Below are 16,631 nucleotides of genomic sequence, written 5' to 3'. Positions count from 1 at the left end.
AGGCGAGGGGGAAGCTGGAGGAGAGACGTAGCTCGATGCCGCTCCCCCTGCGACACCAGGGCATCCGAGGGCGCGGTCTCGCCGAGCAGCTCACCGTCATCGACTGGTCGCACCTCAGCACCCTCCACCCGCCCGGCACCCAGACCCCCGACCCGGGAGGCAGCTGCTCCGACTCCTCCGACTCGGACCTCTCCTCGGGGGTGGGGACCCTCACCCACAAGGTGGTGCTGCTGGGGGAGAGGGGGGTGGGCAAGTCCGCCCTGGCCAGCGTCTTCGGGGGCCTGAAGGAGAGCTTCGCCGGCGATCTCGACAACGCAGGTGGGTGGGCTGGCCCGGCTATTCGACTGGGTGGGGCGGCGCGCTGAGGGAAAAGAGTCCTGTATCTGTATCTGATCCCGTGCGGTACCTGTCCTGGGAGTGTTTGATGGGGACAGTGTAGAGGCAGCTTTACTCTGTATCTAACCCCGTGCTGTTCCTGTCCTGGGAGTGTTTGATGGGGACAGTGTAGAGGGAGCTTTACTCTGTATCTAACCCCGTGCTGTACCTGTCCTGGGAGTGTTTGATGGGGACTGTGTAGAGGGAGCTTTACTCTGTATCTAACCCCGTGCTGTACCTGTCCTGGGAGTGTTTGATGGGGACAGTGTCGAGGGAGCTTTACTCTGTACCTAACCCCGTGCTGTACCTGTCCTGGGAGTGTTTGATGGGGACAGTGTAGAGGGACTTTACTCTGTATCTAACCCTGTGCTGTACCTGTCCTGGGAGTGTTTGATGGGGACAGTGTAGAGGGAGCTTTACTCTGTATCTAACACCGTGCTGTACCTGTCCTGGGAGTGTTTGATGGGGACAGTGTAGAGGGAGGTTTACTCTGTATCTAACCCCGCGCTGTACCTGTCCTGGGAGTGTTTGATGGGGACAGTGTAGAGGGAGGTTTACTCAGTATCTAACCCCGCGCTGTACCTGTCCTGGGAGTGTTTGATGGGGACAGTGTAGACGGAGCTTTACTCTGTACCTGACCACGTGCTGTACGTGTCCTGGGAGTGTTTGATGGGGGCAGTGTAGAGGGAGGTTTACTCTGTATCTACTCCCGCGCTGTACCAGTCCTGGGACAGTTTGATGGGGACAGTGTAGAGGGAGCTTTACTCTGCATCTAACCCCGTGCTGTACCTGTCCTGGGACAGTTTGATGGGGACAGTGTAGAGGGAGCTTTACTCTGCATCTAACCCCGTGCTGTACGTGTCCTGGGAGCATTTGAATGGGACAGTGTAGAGGGAGCTTTACTCTGTATCTCACCCCGTGCTGTACCTGTCCTGGGAGTGTTTGATGGGGACAGTGTAGGCGGAGCTTTACTCTGTATCTGACCCCGTGCTGTACCTGTCCTGGGAGTGTTTGATGGGGACAGTGTAGCGGAAGCTTTACTCTGTATCTAACCCCATGCGGTACCTGTCGTGGGAGTGTTTGATGGGGATAGTGTAGAGGGAGCTTTACTCTGTATCTAACGCCGTGCTGTACCTGTCCTGGGAGTGTTTGGTAGGGACAGTGTAGAGGGAGCTTTACTCTGTATCTAACCCCGTGCTCTACCTGTCCTGGGAGTGTTTGATGGGGACTGTGTAGAGGGAGCTTTACTCTGTATCTCACCCCGTGATGTACCTGTCCTGGGAGTGTTTGATGGGGACAGTGTAGTGGAAGCTTTACTCTGTATCTAACCCCGTGCGGTACCTGTCGTGGGAGTGTTTGATGGGGACAGTGTCGAGGGAGCTTTACTCTGTATCTAGCCCCGTGCTGTACCTGTCCTGGGAGTGTTTGATGGGGACAGTGTAGAGGGAGCTTTACTCTGTATCTAACCCCGTGCTGTACCTGTCCTGGGAGTGTTTGATGGGGACAGTGTAGAGGGAGCTTTACTCTGTATCTAACCCTGTGCTGTACCTGTCCTGGGAGTGTTTGATGGGGGACAGTGTAGAGGGAGGTTTACTCTGCATCTAACCCCGCGCTGTCCCTGTCCTGGGAGTGTTTGATGGGGACTGTGTAGAGGGAGCTTTACTCTGTACCTAACCCCGTGCTGTACCTGTCCTGGGAGTGTTTGATGGGGACAGTGTAGCGGAAGCTTTACTCTGTATCTAACCCCGTGCGGTACCTGTCGTGGGAGTGTTTGATGGGGATAGTGTAGAGGGAGCTTTACTCTGTATCTAACGCCGTGCTGTACCTGTCCTGGGAGTGTTTGATGGGGACAGTGTAGAGGGAGCTTTACTCTGCATCTAACCCATGTGCTGTACCTGTCCTGGGAATGTTTGATGGGGGACAGTGTAGAGGGAGGTTTACTCTGTATCTAACCACGCGCTGTACCTGTCCTGGGAGTGTTTGATGGGGACAGTGTAGAGGGAGCTTTACTCTGTATCTAACCCATGTGCTGTACCTGTCCTGGGAGTGTTTGATGGGGGACAGTGTAGAGGGAGGTTTACTCTGTATCTAACCACGCGCTGTACCTGTCCTGGGAGTGTTTGATGGGGACAGTGGAGAGGGAGCTTTACTCTGTATCCAACGCTGTGCTGTACCTGTCCTGGGAGTGTTTGATGGGGGCAGTGTAGAGGGAGGTTTACTCTGTATCTAACCCCGCGCTGTACCTGTCCTGGGAGTGTTTGAAGGGGACAGTGTAGAGGGAGCTTTACTCTGTATCTAACCCTGTGCTGTACCTGTCCTGGGAGCGTTTGAATGGGACAGTGTTGAGGGAGCTTTACTCTGTATCTAACCCCGTGTTATACCTGTCCTGGGAGTGTTTGATGAGTACAGTGCAGAGGGAGCTTTACTCTGTATCTAACCCCGTGCTGTACCTGTCCTGGGAGTGTTTGATGGGGACAGTGTAGAGGGAGCTTTACTCTGTATCTCACCCCGTGCTGTACCTGTCCTTGGAGTGTTTGATGGGGACAGTGTAGACGGAGCTTTACTCTGTATCTCACCCCGTGCTGTACCTGTCCTGGGAGTGTTTGATGGGGACAGTGTAGACGGAGCTTTACTCTGTATCTGACCCCGTGCTGTACCTGTCCTGGGAGTGTTTGATGGGGACAGTGTAGCGGAAGCTTTACTCTGTATCTAACCCCATGCGGTACCTGTCGTGGGAGTGTTTGATGGGGATAGTGTAGAGGGAGCTTTACTCTGTATCTAACGCCGTGCTGTACCTGTCCTGGGAGTGTTTGATGGGGACAGTGTAGAGGGAGCTTTACTCTGTATCTAACCCCGTGCTGTACCTGTCCTGGGAGTGTTTGATGGGGACTGTGTAGAGGGAGCTTTACTCTGTATCTAACCCTGTGCTCTACCTGTCCTGGGAGTGTTTGATGGGGAAAGTGTAGAGGGAGCTTTACTCTGTATCTAACCCCGTGCTGTACCTGTCCTGGGTGTGTTTGATGGGGAAAGTGCAGAGGGAGCTTTACTCTGTATCTAACCCTGTGCTGTACCTGTCCTGGGAGTGTTTGATGGGGACAGTGTAGAGGGAGCTTTACTCTGTATCTAACCCCGTCCTGTACCTGTCCTGTTAGTGTTTGATGGGGAAAGTGCAGAGGGAGCTTTACTCTGTATCTAACCCCGTGCTGTACCTGTCCTGGGAGTGTTTGATGTGGACAGTGTAGAGGGAGCTTTACTCTGTATCTCACCCCGTGATGTACCTGTCCTGGGAGTGTTTGATGGGACAGTGTAGTGGAAGCTTTACTCTGTATCTAACCCCGTGCGGTACCTGTCGTGGGAGTGTTTGATGGGGATAGTGTAGAGGGAGCTTTACTCTGTATCTAACGCCGTGCTGTACCTGTCCTGGGAGTGTTTGATGGGGACAGTGTAGAGGAAGCTTTACTCTGTATCTAACCCCGTGCGGTACCTGTCGTGGGAGTGTTTGATGGGGATAGTGTAGAGGGAGCTTTACTCTGTATCTAACCCATGTGCTGTACCTGTCCTGGGAGTGTTTGATGGGGGACAGTGTAGAGGGAGGTTTACTCTGTATCTAACCACGCGCTGTACCTGTCCTGGGAGTGTTTGATGGGGACAGTGGAGAGGGAGCTTTACTCTGTATCCAACGCTGTGCTGTACCTGTCCTGGGAGTGTTTGATGGGGGCAGTGTAGAGGGAGGTTTACTCTGTATCTAACCCCGCGCTGTACCTGTCCTGGGAGTGTTTGAAGGGGACAGTGTAGAGGGAGCTTTACTCTGTATCTAACCCTGTGCTGTACCTGTCCTGGGAGCGTTTGAATGGGACAGTGTTGAGGGAGCTTTACTCTGTATCTAACCCCGTGTTATACCTGTCCTGGGAGTGTTTGATGAGTACAGTGCAGAGGGAGCTTTACTCTGTATCTAACCCCGTGCTGTACCTGTCCTGGGAGTGTTTGATGGGGACAGTGTAGAGGGAGCTTTACTCTGTATCTCACCCCGTGCTGTACCTGTCCTTGGAGTGTTTGATGGGGACAGTGTAGACGGAGCTTTACTCTGTATCTCACCCCGTGCTGTACCTGTCCTGGGAGTGTTTGATGGGGACAGTGTAGACGGAGCTTTACTCTGTATCTGACCCCGTGCTGTACCTGTCCTGGGAGTGTTTGATGGGGACAGTGTAGCGGAAGCTTTACTCTGTATCTAACCCCATGCGGTACCTGTCGTGGGAGTGTTTGATGGGGATAGTGTAGAGGGAGCTTTACTCTGTATCTAACGCCGTGCTGTACCTGTCCTGGGAGTGTTTGATGGGGACAGTGTAGAGGGAGCTTTACTCTGTATCTAACCCCGTGCTGTACCTGTCCTGGGAGTGTTTGATGGGGACTGTGTAGAGGGAGCTTTACTCTGTATCTAACCCTGTGCTCTACCTGTCCTGGGAGTGTTTGATGGGGAAAGTGTAGAGGGAGCTTTACTCTGTATCTAACCCCGTGCTGTACCTGTCCTGGGTGTGTTTGATGGGGAAAGTGCAGAGGGAGCTTTACTCTGTATCTAACCCTGTGCTGTACCTGTCCTGGGAGTGTTTGATGGGGACAGTGTAGAGGGAGCTTTACTCTGTATCTAACCCCGTCCTGTACCTGTCCTGTTAGTGTTTGATGGGGAAAGTGCAGAGGGAGCTTTACTCTGTATCTAACCCCGTGCTGTACCTGTCCTGGGAGTGTTTGATGTGGACAGTGTAGAGGGAGCTTTACTCTGTATCTCACCCCGTGATGTACCTGTCCTGGGAGTGTTTGATGGGACAGTGTAGTGGAAGCTTTACTCTGTATCTAACCCCGTACGGTACCTGTCGTGGGAGTGTTTGATGGGGACAGTGTAGAGGGAGCTTTACTCTGTATCTAACCCCGTGCTGTACCTGTCCTGGGAGTGTTTGATGGGGACAGTGTAGAGGGAGCTTTACTCTGTATCTAACCCTGTGCTGTACCTGTCCTGGGAGTGTTTGATGGGGGACAGTGTAGAGGGAGGTTTACTCTGCATCTAACCCCGCGCTGTCCCTGTCCTGGGAGTGTTTGATGGGGACTGTGTAGAGGGAGCTTTACTCTGTACCTAACCCCGTGCTGTACCTGTCCTGGGAGTGTTTGATGGGGACAGTGTAGCGGAAGCTTTACTCTGTATCTAACCCCGTGCGGTACCTGTCGTGGGAGTGTTTGATGGGGATAGTGTAGAGGGAGCTTTACTCTGTATCTAACGCCGTGCTGTACCTGTCCTGGGAGTGTTTGATGGGGACAGTGTAGAGGGAGCTTTACTCTGCATCTAACCCATGTGCTGTACCTGTCCTGGGAATGTTTGATGGGGGACAGTGTAGAGGGAGGTTTACTCTGTAGCTAACCACGCGCTGTACCTGTCCTGGGAGTGTTTGATGGGGACAGTGTAGAGGGAGCTTTACTCTGTATCTAACCCATGTGCTGTACCTGTCCTGGGAGTGTTTGATGGGGGACAGTGTAGAGGGAGGTTTACTCTGTATCTAACCACGCGCTGTACCTGTCCTGGGAGTGTTTGATGGGGACAGTGGAGAGGGAGCTTTACTCTGTATCCAACGCTGTGCTGTACCTGTCCTGGGAGTGTTTGATGGGGGCAGTGTAGAGGGAGGTTTACTCTGTATCTAACCCCGCGCTGTACCTGTCCTGGGAGTGTTTGAAGGGGACAGTGTAGAGGGAGCTTTACTCTGTATCTAACCCTGTGCTGTACCTGTCCTGGGAGCGTTTGAATGGGACAGTGTTGAGGGAGCTTTACTCTGTATCTAACCCCGTGTTATACCTGTCCTGGGAGTGTTTGATGAGTACAGTGCAGAGGGAGCTTTACTCTGTATCTAACCCCGTGCTGTACCTGTCCTGGGAGTGTTTGATGGGGACAGTGTAGAGGGAGCTTTACTCTGTATCTCACCCCGTGCTGTACCTGTCCTTGGAGTGTTTGATGGGGACAGTGTAGACGGAGCTTTACTCTGTATCTCACCCCGTGCTGTACCTGTCCTGGGAGTGTTTGATGGGGACAGTGTAGACGGAGCTTTACTCTGTATCTGACCCCGTGCTGTACCTGTCCTGGGAGTGTTTGATGGGGACAGTGTAGCGGAAGCTTTACTCTGTATCTAACCCCATGCGGTACCTGTCGTGGGAGTGTTTGATGGGGATAGTGTAGAGGGAGCTTTACTCTGTATCTAACGCCGTGCTGTACCTGTCCTGGGAGTGTTTGATGGGGACAGTGTAGAGGGAGCTTTACTCTGTATCTAACCCCGTGCTGTACCTGTCCTGGGAGTGTTTGATGGGGACTGTGTAGAGGGAGCTTTACTCTGTATCTAACCCTGTGCTCTACCTGTCCTGGGAGTGTTTGATGGGGAAAGTGTAGAGGGAGCTTTACTCTGTATCTAACCCCGTGCTGTACCTGTCCTGGGTGTGTTTGATGGGGAAAGTGCAGAGGGAGCTTTACTCTGTATCTAACCCTGTGCTGTACCTGTCCTGGGAGTGTTTGATGGGGACAGTGTAGAGGGAGCTTTACTCTGTATCTAACCCCGTCCTGTACCTGTCCTGTTAGTGTTTGATGGGGAAAGTGCAGAGGGAGCTTTACTCTGTATCTAACCCCGTGCTGTACCTGTCCTGGGAGTGTTTGATGTGGACAGTGTAGAGGGAGCTTTACTCTGTATCTCACCCCGTGATGTACCTGTCCTGGGAGTGTTTGATGGGACAGTGTAGTGGAAGCTTTACTCTGTATCTAACCCCGTGCGGTACCTGTCGTGGGAGTGTTTGATGGGGATAGTGTAGAGGGAGCTTTACTCTGTATCTAACGCCGTGCTGTACCTGTCCTGGGAGTGTTTGATGGGGACAGTGTAGAGGAAGCTTTACTCTGTATCTAACCCCGTGCGGTACCTGTCGTGGGAGTGTTTGATGGGGATAGTGTAGAGGGAGCTTTACTCTGTATCTAACCCATGTGCTGTACCTGTCCTGGGAGTGTTTGATGGGGGACAGTGTAGAGGGAGGTTTACTCTGTATCTAACCACGCGCTGTACCTGTCCTGGGAGTGTTTGATGGGGACAGTGGAGAGGGAGCTTTACTCTGTATCCAACGCTGTGCTGTACCTGTCCTGGGAGTGTTTGATGGGGGCAGTGTAGAGGGAGGTTTACTCTGTATCTAACCCCGCGCTGTACCTGTCCTGGGAGTGTTTGAAGGGGACAGTGTAGAGGGAGCTTTACTCTGTATCTAACCCTGTGCTGTACCTGTCCTGGGAGCGTTTGAATGGGACAGTGTTGAGGGAGCTTTACTCTGTATCTAACCCCGTGTTATACCTGTCCTGGGAGTGTTTGATGAGTACAGTGCAGAGGGAGCTTTACTCTGTATCTAACCCCGTGCTGTACCTGTCCTGGGAGTGTTTGATGGGGACAGTGTAGAGGGAGCTTTACTCTGTATCTCACCCCGTGCTGTACCTGTCCTTGGAGTGTTTGATGGGGACAGTGTAGACGGAGCTTTACTCTGTATCTCACCCCGTGCTGTACCTGTCCTGGGAGTGTTTGATGGGGACAGTGTAGACGGAGCTTTACTCTGTATCTGACCCCGTGCTGTACCTGTCCTGGGAGTGTTTGATGGGGACAGTGTAGCGGAAGCTTTACTCTGTATCTAACCCCATGCGGTACCTGTCGTGGGAGTGTTTGATGGGGATAGTGTAGAGGGAGCTTTACTCTGTATCTAACGCCGTGCTGTACCTGTCCTGGGAGTGTTTGATGGGGACAGTGTAGAGGGAGCTTTACTCTGTATCTAACCCCGTGCTGTACCTGTCCTGGGAGTGTTTGATGGGGACTGTGTAGAGGGAGCTTTACTCTGTATCTAACCCTGTGCTCTACCTGTCCTGGGAGTGTTTGATGGGGAAAGTGTAGAGGGAGCTTTACTCTGTATCTAACCCCGTGCTGTACCTGTCCTGGGTGTGTTTGATGGGGAAAGTGCAGAGGGAGCTTTACTCTGTATCTAACCCTGTGCTGTACCTGTCCTGGGAGTGTTTGATGGGGACAGTGTAGAGGGAGCTTTACTCTGTATCTAACCCCGTCCTGTACCTGTCCTGTTAGTGTTTGATGGGGAAAGTGCAGAGGGAGCTTTACTCTGTATCTAACCCCGTGCTGTACCTGTCCTGGGAGTGTTTGATGTGGACAGTGTAGAGGGAGCTTTACTCTGTATCTCACCCCGTGATGTACCTGTCCTGGGAGTGTTTGATGGGACAGTGTAGTGGAAGCTTTACTCTGTATCTAACCCCGTACGGTACCTGTCGTGGGAGTGTTTGATGGGGATAGTGTAGAGGGAGCTTTACTCTGTATCTAACGCCGTGCTGTACCTGTCCTGGGAGTGTTTGATGGGGACAGTGTAGAGGGAGCTTTACTCTGTATCTAACCCTGTGCTGTACCTGTCCTGGGAGTGTTTGATGGGGGACAGTGTAGAGGGAGCTTTACTCTGCATCTAACCCCGTGCTGTACCTGTCCTGGGACAGTTTGATGGGGACAGTGTAGAGGGAGCTTTACTCTGCATCTAACCCCGTGCTGTACGTGTCCTGGGAGCATTTGAATGGGACAGTGTAGAGGGAGCTTTACTCTGTATCTCACCCCGTGCTGTACCTGTCCTGGGAGTGTTTGATGGGGACAGTGTAGGCGGAGCTTTACTCTGTATCTGACCCCGTGCTGTACCTGTCCTGGGAGTGTTTGATGGGGACAGTGTAGCGGAAGCTTTACTCTGTATCTAAGCCCATGCGGTACCTGTCGTGGGAGTGTTTGATGGGGATAGTGTAGAGGGAGCTTTACTCTGTATCTAACGCCGTGCTGTACCTGTCCTGGGAGTGTTTGATAGGGACAGTGTAGAGGGAGCTTTACTCTGTATCTAACCCCGTGCTCTACCTGTCCTGGGAGTGTTTGATGGGGACTGTGTAGAGGGAGCTTTACTATGTACCTAACCCCGTGCTGTACCTGTCCTGGGAGTGTTTGATGGGGACAGTGTAGAGGGAGCTTTACTCTGTATCTCACCCCGTGATGTACCTGTCCTGGTAGTGTTTGATGGGGACAGTGTAGTGGAAGCTTTACTCTGTATCTAACCCCGTGCGGTACCTGTCGTGGGAGTGTTTGATGGGGATAGTGTAGAGGGAGCTTTACTCTGTATCTAACGCCGTGCTGTACCTGTCCTGGGAGTGTTTGATGGGGACAGTGTAGAGGGAGCTTTACTCTGTATCTAACCCCGTGATGTACCTGTCGTGGGAGTGTTTGATGGGGATAGTGTAGAGGGAGGTTTACTCTGTATCTAACCCTGTGCTGTACCTGTCCTGGGAGTGTTTGATGGGGGACAGTGTAGAGGGAGCTTTACTCTGTATCTAACCCCGTGCTGTACCTGTCCTGGGAGTGTTTGATGGGGACAGTGTAGAGGGAGCTTTACTCTGTACCTAACCCATGTGCTGTACCTGTCCTGGGAGTGTTTGATGGGGGACAGTGTAGAGGGAGGTTTACTCTGTATCTAACCACGCGCTGTACCTGTCCTGGGAGTGTTTGATGGGGACAGTGTAGAGGGAGCTTTACTCTGTATCCAACCCTGTGCTGTACCTGTCCTGGGAGTGTTTGATGGGGGCAGTGTAGAGGGAGGTTTACTCTGTATCTAATCCTGCGTTGTACCTGTCCTGGGAGTGTTTGAAGGGGACAGTGTAGAGGGAGCTTTACTCTGTATCTAACCCTGTGCTGTACCTGTCCTGGGAGTGTTTGATGGGGACAGTGTAGAGGGAGCTTTACTCTGCATCTAACCCCGTGCTATACGTGTCCTGGGAGCGTTTGAATGGGACAGTGCAGAGAGAGCTTTACTCTCTATCTAACCCCGTGCTGTATCTGTCCTGGGAGTGTTTGATGGGGACTGTGTAGAGGGAGCTTTAGTCTGTATCTAACCCTGTGCTGTACCTGTCCTGGGAGTGTTTGATGGGGGCAGTGGAGAGGGAGGTTTACTCTGTATCTAATCCCGCGCTGTACCTGTCCTGGGAGTGTTTGATGGGGACAGTGTAGAGGGAGCTTTACTCTGTATCTAACCCCGTGCTGTACCTGTCCTGGGAGTGTTTGATGGGGACAGTGTAGAGGGAGCTTTACTCTGTATCTAACCCTGTGCTGTACCTGTCCTGGGACTGTTTGATGGGGGACAGTGTAGAGGGAGGTTTACTCTGCATCTAACCCCGCGCTGTCCCTGTCCTGGGAGTGTTTGATGGGAACTGTGTAGAGGGAGCTTTACTCTGTACCTAACCCCGTGCTGTACCTGTCCTGGGAGTGTTTGATGGGGACAGTGTAGAGGGAGCTTTACTCTGTATCTAACCCCGTGCTGTACCTGTCCTGGGAGTGTTTGATGGGGACTGTGTAGAGGGAGCTTTACTCTGTACCTAACCCCGTGCTGTACCTGTCCTGGGAGTGTTTGATGGGGACTGTGTAGCGGAAGCTTTACTCTGTATCTAACCCCGTGCGGTACCTGTCGTGGGAGTGTTTGATGGGGATAGTGTAGAGGGAGCTTTACTCTGTATCTAACGCCGTGCTGTACCTGTCCTGGGAGTGTTTGATGGGGACAGTGTAGAGGGAGCTTTACTCTGTATCTAACCCATGTGCTGTACCTGTCCTGGGAGTGTTTGATGGGGGACAGTGTAGAGGGAGGTTTACTCTGTATCTAACCACGCGCTGTACCTGTCCTGGGAGTGTTTGATGGGGACAGTGTAGAGGGAGCTTTACTCTGTATCTAACCCATGTGCTGTACCTGTCCTGGGAGTGTTTGATGGGGGACAGTGTAGAGGGAGGTTTACTCTGTATCTAACCACGCGCTGTACCTGTCCTGGGAGTGTTTGATGGGGACAGTGTAGAGGGAGCTTTACTCTGTATCCAACGCTGTGCTGTGCCTGTCCTGGGAGTGTTTGATGGGGGCAGTGTAGAGGGAGGTTTACTCTGTATCTAATCCCGCGCTGTACCTGTCCTGGGAGTGTTTGAAGGGGACAGTGTAGAGGGAGCTTTACTCTGTATCTAACCCTGTGCTGTACCTGTCCTGGGAGCGTTTGAATGGGACAGTGTAGAGGGAGCTTTACTCTGTATCTAACCCCGTGTTATACCTGTCCTGGGAGTGTTTGATGAGTACAGTGCAGAGGGAGCTTTACTCTGTATCTAACCCCGTGCTGTACCTGTCCTGGGAGTGTTTGATGGGGACAGTGTAGAGGGAGCTTTACTCTGTATCTCACCCCGTGCTGTACCTGTCCTGGGAGTGTTTGATGGGGACAGTGTAGACGGAGCTTTACTCTGTATCTCACCCCGTGCTGTACCTGTCCTGGGAGTGTTTGATGGGGACAGTGTAGACGGAGCTTTACTCTGTATCTGACCCCGTGCTGTACCTGTCCTGGGAGTGTTTGATGGGGACAGTGTAGCGGAAGCTTTACTCTGTATCTAACCCCATGCGGTACCTGTCGTGGGAGTGTTTGATGGGGATAGTGTAGAGGGAGCTTTACTCTGTATCTAACGCCGTGCTGTACCTGTCCTGGGAGTGTTTGATGGGGACAGTGTAGAGGGAGCTTTACTCTGTATCTAACCCCGTGCTGTACCTGTCCTGGGTGTGTTTGATGGGGACAGTGTAGAGGGAGCTTTACTCTGTATCTAACGCCGTGCTGTACCTGTCCTGGGAGTGTTTGATGGGGACTGTGTAGAGGGAGCTTTACTCTGTATCTAACCCTGTGCTCTACCTGTCCTGGGAGTGTTTGATGGGGAAAGTGTAGAGGGAGCTTTACTCTGTATCTAACCCCGTGCTGTACCTGTCCTGGGTGTGTTTGATGGGGACAGTGTAGAGGGAGCTTTACTCTGTATCTAACCCTGTGCTGTACCTGTCCTGAGAGTGTTTGATGGGGGACAGTGTAGAGGGAGCTTTACTCTGCATCTAACCCCGTGCTGTACCTGTCCTGGGACAGTTTGATGGGGACAGCGTAGAGGGAGCTTTACTCTGCATCTAACTCCGTGCTGTACGTGTCCTGGGAGCATTTGAATGGGACAGTGTAGAGGGAGCTTTACTCTGTATCTCACCCCGTGCTGTACCTGTCCTGGGAGTGTTTGATGGGGACAGTGTAGGCGGAGCTTTACTCTGTATCTGACCCCGTGCTGTACGTGTCCTGGGAGTGTTTGATGGGGACAGTGTAGCGGAAGCTTTACTCTGTATCTAAGCCCATGCGGTACCTGTCGTGGGAGTGTTTGATGGGGATAGTGTAGAGGGAGCTTTACTCTGTATCTAACGCCGTGCTGTACCTGTCCTGGGAGTGTTTGATAGGGACAGTGTAGAGGGAGCTTTACTCTGTATCTAACCCCGTGCTCTACCTGTCCTGGGAGTGTTTGATGGGGACTGTGTAGAGGGAGCTTTACTATGTACCTAACCCCGTGCTGTACCTGTCCTGGGAGTGTTTGATGGGGACAGTGTAGAGGGAGCTTTACTCTGTATCTCACCCCGTGATGTACCTGTCCTGGGAGTGTTTGATGGGGACAGTGTAGTGGAAGCTTTACTCTGTATCTAACCCCGTGCGGTACCTGTCGTGGGAGTGTTTGATGGGGATAGTGTAGAGGGAGCTTTACTCTGTATCTAACGCCGTGCTGTACCTGTCCTGGGAGTGTTTGATGGGGACAGTGTAGAGGGAGCTTTACTCTGTATCTAACCCCGTGCTGTACCTGTCGTGGGAGTGTTTGATGGGGATAGTGTAGAGGGAGGTTTACTCTGTATCTAACCCTGTGCTGTACCTGTCCTGGGAGTGTTTGATGGGGGACAGTGTAGAGGGAGGTTTACTCTGCATCTAACCCCGCGCTGTACCTGGCCTGGGAGTGTTTGATGGGGACTGTGTAGAGGGAGCTTTACTCTGTATCTCACCCCTTGCTGTACCTGTCCTGGGAGTGTTTGATGGGGACAGTGTAGAGGGAGCTTTACTCTGTATCTAACCCCGTGCTGTACCTGTCCTGGGAGTGTTTGATGGGGACTGTGTAGCGGAAGCTTTACTCTGTATCTAACCCCGTGCGGTACCTGTCGTGGGAGTGTTTGATGGGGATAGTGTAGAGGGAGCTTTACTCTGTATCTAACACCGTGCTGTACCTGTCCTGGGAGTGTTTGATGGGGACAGTGTAGAGGGAGCTTTACTCTGTATCTAACCCATGTGCTGTACCTGTCCTGGGAGTGTTTGATGGGGGACAGTGTAGAGGGAGGTTTACTCTGTATCTAACCACGCGCTGTACCTGTCCTGGGAGTGTTTGATGGGGACAGTGTAGAGGGAGCTTTACTCTGTATCCAACCCTGTGCTGTTCCTGTCCTGGGAGTGTTTGATGGGGGCAGTGTAGAGGGAGGTTTACTCTGTATCTAACCCCGTCCTGTACCTGTCCTGTTAGTGTTTGATGGGGAAAGTGCAGAGGGAGCTTTACTCTGTATCTAACCCCGTGCTGTACCTGTCCTGGGAGTGTTTGATGCGGACAGTGTAGAGGGAGCTTTACTCTGTATCTCAGCCCGTGCTGTACCTGTCCTGGGAGTGTTTGATGGGACAGTGTAGTGGAAGCTTTACTCTGTATCTAACCCCGTGCGGTACCTGTCGTGGGAGTGTTTGATGGGGATAGTGTAGAGGGAGCTTTACTCTGTATCTAACGCCGTGCTGTACCTGTCCTGGGAGTGTTTGATGGGGACAGTGTAGAGGGAGCTTTACTCTGTATCTAACCCTGTGCTGTACCTGTCCTGGGAGTGTTTGATGGGGGACAGTGTAGAGGGAGCTTTACTCTGCATCTAACCCCGTGCTGTACCTGTCCTGGGACAGTTTGATGGGGACAGTGTAGAGGGAGCTTTACTCTGCATCTAACCCCGTGCTGTACGTGTCCTGGGAGCATTTGAATGGGACAGTGTAGAGGGAGCTTTACTCTGTATCTCACCCCGTGCTGTACCTGTCCTGGGAGTGTTTGATGGGGACAGTGTAGGCGGAGCTTTACTCTGTATCTGACCCCGTGCTGTACCTGTCCTGGGAGTGTTTGATGGGGACAGTGTAGCGGAAGCTTTACTCTGTATCTAAGCCCATGCGGTACCTGTCGTGGGAGTGTTTGATGGGGATAGTGTAGAGGGAGCTTTACTCTGTATCTAACGCCGTGCTGTACCTGTCCTGGGAGTGTTTGATAGGGACAGTGTAGAGGGAGCTTTACTCTGTATCTAACCCCGTGCTCTACCTGTCCTGGGAGTGTTTGATGGGGACTGTGTAGAGGGAGCTTTACTATGTAGCTAACCCCGTGCTGTACCTGTCCTGGGAGTGTTTGATGGGGACAGTGTAGAGGGAGCTTTACTCTGTATCTCACCCCGTGATGTACCTGTCCTGGTAGTGTTTGATGGGGACAGTGTAGTGGAAGCTTTACTCTGTATCTAACCCCGTGCGGTACCTGTCGTGGGAGTGTTTGATGGGGATAGTGTAGAGGGAGCTTTACTCTGTATCTAACGCCGTGCTGTACCTGTCCTGGGAGTGTTTGATGGGGACAGTGTAGAGGGAGCTTTACTCTGTATCTAACCCCGTGATGTACCTGTCGTGGGAGTGTTTGATGGGGATAGTGTAGAGGGAGGTTTACTCTGTATCTAACCCTGTGCTGTACCTGTCCTGGGAGTGTTTGATGGGGGACAGTGTAGAGGGAGCTTTACTCTGTATCTAACCCCGTGCTGTACCTGTCCTGGGAGTGTTTGATGGGGACAGTGTAGAGGGAACTTTACTCTGTATCTAACCCACGTGCTGTACCTGTCCTGGGAGTGTTTGATGGGGGACAGTGTAGAGGGAGGTTTACTCTGTATCTAACCACGCGCTGTACCTGTCCTGGGAGTGTTTGATGGGGACAGTGTAGAGGGAGCTTTACTCTGTATCCAACCCTGTGCTGTACCTGTCCTGGGAGTGTTTGATGGGGGCAGTGTAGAGGGAGGTTTACTCTGTATCTAATCCTGCGTTGTACCTGTCCTGGGAGTGTTTGAAGGGGACAGTGTAGTGGGAGCTTTACTCTGTATCTAACCCTGTGCTGTACCTGTCCTGGGAGTGTTTGATGGGGACAGTGTAGAGGGAGCTTTACTCTGCATCTAACCCCGTGCTATACGTGTCCTGGGAGCGTTTGAATGGGACAGTGCAGAGAGAGCTTTACTCTCTATCTAACCCCGTGCTGTATCTGTCCTGGGAGTGTTTGATGGGGACTGTGTAGAGGGAGCTTTAGTCTGTATCTCACCCTGTGCTGTACCTGTCCTGGGAGTGTTTGATGGGGGCAGTGGAGAGGGAGGTTTACTCTGTATCTAATCCCGCGCTGTACCTGTCCTGGGAGTGTTTGATGGGGACAGTGTAGAGGGAGCTTTACTCTGTATCTAACCCCGTGCTGTACCTGTCCTGGGAGTGTTTGATGGGGACAGTGTAGAGGGAGCTTTACTCTGTATCTAACCCTGTGCTGTACCTGTCCTGGGACTGTTTGATGGGGGACAGTGTAGAGGGAGGTTTACTCTGCATCTAACCCCGCGCTGTCCCTGTCCTGGGAGTGTTTGATGGGGACTGTGTAGAGGGAGCTTTACTCTGTACCTAACCCCGTGCTGTACCTGTCCTGGGAGTGTTTGATGGGGACAGTGTAGAGGGAGCTTTACTCTGTATCTAACCCCGTGCTGTACCTGTCCTGGGAGTGTTTGATGGGGACTGTGTAGAGGGAGCTTTACTCTGTACCTAACCCCGTGCTGTACCTGTCCTGGGAGTGTTTGATGGGGACTGTGTAGCGGAAGCTTTACTCTGTATCTAACCCCGTGCGGTACCTGTCGTGGGAGTGTTTGATGGGGATAGTGTAGAGGGAGCTTTACTCTGTATCTAACGCCGTGCTGTACCTGTCCTGGGAGTGTTTGATGGGGACAGTGTAGAGGGAGCTTTACTCTGTATCTAACCCATGTGCTGTACCTGTCCTGGGAGTGTTTGATGGGGGACAGTGTAGAGGGAGGTTTACTCTGTATCTAACCACGCGCTGTACCTGTCCTGGGAGTGTTTGATGGGGACAGTGTAGAGGGAGCTTTACTCTGTATCTAACCCATGTGCTGTACCTGTCCTGGGAGTGTTTGATGGGGGACAGTGTAGAGGGAGGTTTACTCTGTATCTAACCACGCGCTCTACCTGTCCTGGGAGTGTTTGATGGGGACAGTGTAGAGGGAGCTTTACTCTG

General features: G+C 52.4%; 1 protein-coding gene across 3 annotated transcripts in view; it reads left to right on the top strand.

The window, feature by feature from the left end:
• The window catches only part of LOC140418165 (GTP-binding protein REM 2-like), a 179,836-nt gene that overhangs the window by 16,479 nt on the left and 146,726 nt on the right, over positions 1 to 16,631 (top strand). For all 3 annotated transcript variants that reach the window (XM_072501591.1, XM_072501590.1, XM_072501588.1), the window contains exon 2: positions 1 to 318. This exon is cut by the window's left edge. In XM_072501591.1, the coding sequence (XP_072357692.1) occupies positions 1 to 318 (318 nt within the window). The remainder of the gene's footprint in view (positions 319 to 16,631) is intronic.

The sequence above is a fragment of the Scyliorhinus torazame genome, chromosome 5 (genome assembly GCF_047496885.1).
Source record: "Scyliorhinus torazame isolate Kashiwa2021f chromosome 5, sScyTor2.1, whole genome shotgun sequence".
NCBI lineage: Eukaryota > Metazoa > Chordata > Chondrichthyes > Carcharhiniformes > Scyliorhinidae > Scyliorhinus > Scyliorhinus torazame.
This window is presented reverse-complemented; position numbering and strand designations above follow the sequence as displayed.